Genomic DNA, 6,000 nt, shown 5'->3' on the forward strand with positions numbered 1-6,000 from the left:
CCTCCCACTCCCCCATAGCCCTCACCCAAAACTAAAAAAAAAAAACCAAAAAAAAAAAAACCCACACCAAAAAAATCCACCTACAAAGAAATGAAGGAAATGAGCAACTCTTAAGCTTTCTGGCCACAGCTGCTTTGTCGATAACTGGCCACATGTCAATGCTGCCTGCATTCAGGTGGCCACTAAAGAGGAAATAAAATGATTGTGCTACTTTCAAGACATCTAACATAACTTCCGCAAAAGAAAATCTAACCTAACAATTGATTTTTCTACAGTCCAAAAGTCCTTTTTCTTGTTACATCTGATAACTATATGTAAATGGTAGTTAATTCAAATGCAGAAAGAAAAGCACAGTGTCATTCTGTGTTGTCTAACTGGGACTTACACAGCACTGGATTTCAAAATAGTAAAGGAATAGTTCTCAAAATTCAAAATTTCTAAAACAAAACACATATCAGACTAATTATGGTCAGGTGAGATATAATTACAACTACAATTTTCACGATAAAGAATCCTGAGTGCCTGGAACACTATGTTATGGTAATTATGTAATCATTTAGTTATTTACAGCCACTTTCAGCAGAGGACACATCAGCTGTGTGACTGCAGTGCAATACTCTAAACTCATGTAGGATAGGAGTTTTAACATCTTACAATCAAAACAAAATTTTAAATGCAACTACAGTAAAGAAGTTGTTGTAGTTACAACATCTGATGAAAAGTCATTACAAATATCTGACCGACAGCAACTTCCACAGCACAGCCATCCCTGCAGTTAATACTTAGACCTCATTCTGACTTGGAAGAAAGATGATCCCTTGCTGAATTATCCCTCCCCTGGATTTTTCAACACCAGCATCATTCTTAGGTGATGATCCAAGTACTAATCCAAGCAGTTTGTACAGCTCAAAACCAAAAATATTACACAGCTCAAGTATTAAGATTCTATTAGATGTTCCTGATTTTTATGTAAAGAGCCAGGAATCTACAAAAGCATCATTGCTTCCCCGTAGTTTCTATGTTTAGATGCTCTGCCTTGTCACAAAGTAATTACCCAGCTCTCTACAGCTAGGTCTGTTTCAAAAAAATTATTATCCGCAGGATTTGTTTTTGCAGCAGCTACTACCTATCTGGAGTCTAGCATCCCACAGTGACATCTGATTTCTGACATCATCTGCTAAGGATCTCATGTATTTCCTAAACCCCAACATTTCAGAGTTCCAGTGTGTCATCATACTGCCTCTCTCCCTTTTCACTTTGTGACAGATCCAAAGCTATGACCTCCTATTTGACTCTCATAAAAGGAAAACGATTATTTAAAAGTTCCTGACATCAGCAGTTTTAATTTGTTCCTGCAATCAACTGACAGTCACAAGTGGCAAATGTGACAAAACCCCCCAAATCTATCCCAGCCAACTATATGAGCAGCCACGCAACAGAGCAAGGATGAAAACGTAGAAGCTTGCCCTTGTCCTTAGCCTACAAAAGAAAAGCACAATGACGTTTTCTTGTCAGGTTTACTCCTACAGAATTCTGACCTTCTAATCCATCACTACAGGTATCAGTTATTCTTTGAAAGCACCTGGAGACAGCTCAGTAATACAGTACTACTGAGTTGCTACATAATTTCAGATTTTTATACTAAAATCTGAGCAGTCCTCAAAGTCTGCTTCCCCTCGCTAGCACATCCATTGTTTCTGTCAAAAAACCAAGTTAGTACTGCCGATGTGAATGCCACAATTTCAGTTTTCAAACACCTGCAGTCTTAGATGTCCGCAGTCTCCTAAGAAGTTCAACAACACAGTAACTTGCAGTTAGTGACCATCAAGTCTTTATACATGGTCCCCCATCCTTCCCCAGAGGCTGGAAAATCAAAGTTCTACAAAGAAATAAACAAAGGTTGAAAATCACACTAAAAAGCCATCTCGACAGCAGCAATTTCCAACAGCGTCCTGCCTCTGGTGATGCTACCGTTAGCAATGGTTTTAGCAAAGCTAGAAGATTTTTGGCAGGTTAGGGACTGCTGATGATTTAAAGACTATGATGGCAATTCAGAAAGAAGACATAGGGTTAAACCTAGCACCTCTAACCACCTTAACCCCACAATAAATTACAAGTAGAACCATGATTGTAGCTGATAGCAGATCAGAAGTCTACTATTAATATTGGCTTCAACGTTGAAGCTAAATCAGCTTTCACAATAATGAGGGACAGTCATATTGTTTCCTAACGAAACAAGGTCACAAACTGCCACACTGAACAGGAAGTGACTGCAGAACACTGGCGCTTAAAAGCAGAACTGAAAATGCCAGGTTATACATATCACATGATTATAAACACTATTCTAAGAACCAGATTTAGACCTGTATGACGGACCAACCTGCAACTTCTAGAAAAACAGCTCTCATTTAGAACACAGTTAAGTAAAGTTGGTCTATACTTAGTTTGCAGTAGTTTTCTTTCCTAGGCTGACCGGCAAAAGTTACTCTATACTATGTCTACTTAGTCACTTGTAACACCAGTTCTAAAAGCACCCATTTAACAGAAATTAAGAAAGTACATCTTTTTTAATTTTGGAGAAAAAGAAGTATTGGAATTTAATTTCCTGTTTTCCACGAAGCAATTCTTTTCTTCCAAATAAATAAATCCTCATTACGTTTAGGCTCTCCAGCCAAGTTACAGATCATACGCTAAAACTGAAAAGATTACATGGTAATTTTTATGAATGTTAATTGTTGAATTCATTACAATAAAGTGTAATTAACAATACCTACAAGGTGGTTCATATCAGCTGAAGTACATGATACACAAGTCGTATTTTCCTTTGTTTGGTATGTAAGGGAAAGAGGACAAATCTTATCAGCACACATCCAGTCAAAACATGTTTGCATTGTGTTCTGGTGTCCCAAGAATGTGACTCTCAGAGACAGACTTTATTCTCAGCAATATATATCCATCTACCCAGCAGTTTGCTGCATTCCTATACAGGTAGAATGCACCCCAGAGGACCCTAAACCGCACAACAAGGTAAGTAGTATGCTGTAATGATAATCCAGAAAAAGAGAGAAGGGAAAAAATTCAGTCCTCAGCAGAGCTCTACTGATTATTATGAACCAGAAAGGTGTATTTTTTTTGCTTCACCATACATAAATCACCGTGAATTATCTGCAAATCTAGCCAAAACTTGCTTTCTGTGAAATCCTCAGAGGAAAGCCTTTAGAAAATCCAGCTAGTACAGCTACACTTCCATTGGCAATGGCTCTTCTTCTGCCCTGTTCCTGCCATTATTTATCTCTTATATTTAACGTTCATAAAGTGTTCTGGGGATAAGCAGTCAGTTTTGAGAAACACCTTACAAGATAAAGTCATATTAAAGCCACTTCACTTGATGGGCTCATGCTATCTTAAACAGAACCAATACGCTGGGGGGACACAGTGTCATTCCAAAGAATGACAAATGTAAACTGCACAATAGAGACTGAGGTATGTTAAGGTGGTAGATCCTACCTCGCACAAAGAATTTCATGGCATTTCTGATACCTGCTCTAACCAGAACCCAATGGGCCAGTAAACAGACATGCAACCAGATCGGGGGTATTTTCCTTGCTTTGTCATCAATCAAACAGTTTGGTTAGAAAAGCTGCTCAGTACCCAAGTACCTGAAATTCTCAATCTGTAAAGCAGAAATTATACTTCCAACATCCAGTCAGCCTACTACCTTAGCGTAAGATTGTAAAAAAAGTAGGTGCAACAGCACATTCCAGTCGATACTGAACTATGAGCTGCCTCTGAAATATTTTCTGTAAAGCCACTTGGTTCTGCAGTGATGATCCAACGAATGATACCACTGAAGTGCATCTGAGTAAGGTTGTTTGACAGGCTATGTCCTTATGAGAACAGCCCAGGTAATATGTTATCACATTGAGAGCACCTTCCCACCTGTCATGTAACATTAGTTCGAACAAAAATACCACTCAAGGGCAGTGCAGCACAGAGAATACCTAAAGCATAAAAGACTTGTTTGTTCTCTAGCCTTCGTTTATCACAGGATGATAAAGGCCTCTGAACGCTGCCGCTGAAGGCCCGTGTCTTCCTTGTCAAAGATAAAACGTGTATCAGGTATTTCATCCGATGAGCTCTGAGGTCAAATTAACTGGGTACTTAATGGCTGTTCAACCCAACTCCTCAAGGTGGTGATGGTTTAGCCAAATCAGGTACCACACGTAAAGCAGAGCTACCAGGAAAGCAAGAGTCATAAGAGACCAGACACCACACAGCTACCAAAACTCTATGAAACAAGGTCCAAGTTACCAGCCAGCATTGCAGAGGGCACAAGGCTGGGTGACCCGATTCCCCCTGAGACTTAACACCTACAGAACCTGGAGGCTGCGGGTGCACTGCCCACCCCACCAAGGCAAGCCCCCCTGCATGACTGACAGCCATCCCCTGGTTCGGATCAGCACCCGCAAAGGCTTTGGCAGCAGCTGCCAAAAAATACTTGACCTGGTCCGCCCCGAATGGGGTGATGTTGGCCTTGACCGACCCGACGCCCAGCCCCACGAGGACCAGTCCGACGAAGGTGGCGCTGGCACAGTAGCGGGTGGCTCCCACCTGGGAGCAAGGCGCCACGGTGGCGTTGGCCGCCGGAGAGGAGCAGTTCTCTATGGGGAACAAGGGGATGTCCCCACAGAGGCCCTGGCGGGTGTGCGGTGCCGCGATGACAGGGAAGGCCAGCATGCCCAGCAGGTAGAGCGCCATGCTGAGCAGGATGGTGCCGAACTTGCCCAGGAGGGCATCAGCCAGCCAGCCTCCGAAGGGCGACACCAGGTAGGTGATGCCCATGAAAAGCAGCAGGGCCTGGCTGGCCTGGGCACCCTCCCAGCCGTAGGGAGGCCCGTTGAGGAAGAGCACCAAATTGGAGGTGATGCCGTAGAAGGCCACGCGCTCCAGCAGCTCGGCCAGCAGCACGGCGGCGCAGGCCAGCCGCCGCCCGTGGAAAGCGCCGCTCGCCGCCCGCCCGCGCTCCCCGCTGCTCAGCAAGGGGCTGCGCTCGCTCGGCTCGGCCTCCTCCATGACGCGGCCTCCTCCTCCCCGGCCCGGCCGCGGCCGCTCCGCGCTTCCCGGCCCACCCCGAGGAGACGCGGCCGCGGCGGCGCGGCCCGACCCGCCCCGGCGGGGAGCGGCGCGGCGCCATTAGCTGAGGGCGCCGTCGCTCCGCCGGTGGCACCGTCACGTGGGCGGCCGGGCCCCAGCGAGCGGCGAGCGGGGGGCGGGACGTGCGGGCCGGAAGCTGCGGGGCGGGCCCGCCGGGGGCGCCGCCGCGAGGGAGCCCGGGCCGCGAGGGGGCGCGGGGTAGTGGGCCGAGCGGAGCCGGGTCTCGCTTGCGCCCCCGGCTGTGCGGAGCCCCGTTGCGGGCGGGAGGCAGCAGCTTTCTCCCCGCAGGTTTTCCCTCGTCGCTGTCGTTAGGACTCCAGGCGGGGTAAAGAGGCCGGGGGGGGAGGGGCTGCAGCTGCAGCTGCAGCAGCAGCAGCAGCAGCAGCAGCAGCAGCGAAAACTTATTTTATGGTTATTTTGTGCGTTAGCTCAGGCCGGGAGTTACGTTTTAGGCCTTAGCTGGAGCTGAGCGACTTTACTGATGCCACAGATGCAGCGCTTGGCTTCTATCAGAGCCCTTATGTTCTCCTTGGCCTTACCCAGCAGTAGCAGCAACGGCAGCGATAGTAAAATGCAGTTGGTTTCTCGACCTCGTGTCTCAGCCGGAAAAGTGAGAGCAAGGGTTGTCCCCGTAAAATGGCCATCCTGCAGAAAAATGCAAATGTGCCTTGTAAATTGTGCTGTTGTTGGTGTTACTGTGGTGCTGGCACATGAAGCTGCCTGGCCACCTGTGCTGGTATGGTAAAAATTCATTAAATTGATTACTGCTTATGAAAAAGGCTTCATCTTTAATTAGGGATTGCTTAACTTGGGACAGGGAGCTCAAGGACAGCTTAATGAGCCCCT

At 46.4% G+C, this 6,000-nt stretch overlaps 1 protein-coding gene across 1 annotated transcript in view; it reads right to left on the reverse strand.

The window, feature by feature from the left end:
* Positions 1-5,186, reverse strand: part of SLC15A4 (solute carrier family 15 member 4) — a 30,671-nt gene extending 25,485 nt beyond the window's left edge. The window contains exon 1 of the mRNA XM_040611388.1: positions 4,504-5,186. Within this exon, the coding sequence (XP_040467322.1) occupies positions 4,504-5,073 (570 nt within the window). The 5' untranslated portion in view covers positions 5,074-5,186. The remainder of the gene's footprint in view (positions 1-4,503) is intronic.
* Between the last annotated feature and the right edge of the window lie 814 nt (positions 5,187-6,000).

This window comes from Falco naumanni, chromosome 1 (genome assembly GCF_017639655.2).
Source record: "Falco naumanni isolate bFalNau1 chromosome 1, bFalNau1.pat, whole genome shotgun sequence".
NCBI lineage: Eukaryota > Metazoa > Chordata > Aves > Falconiformes > Falconidae > Falco > Falco naumanni.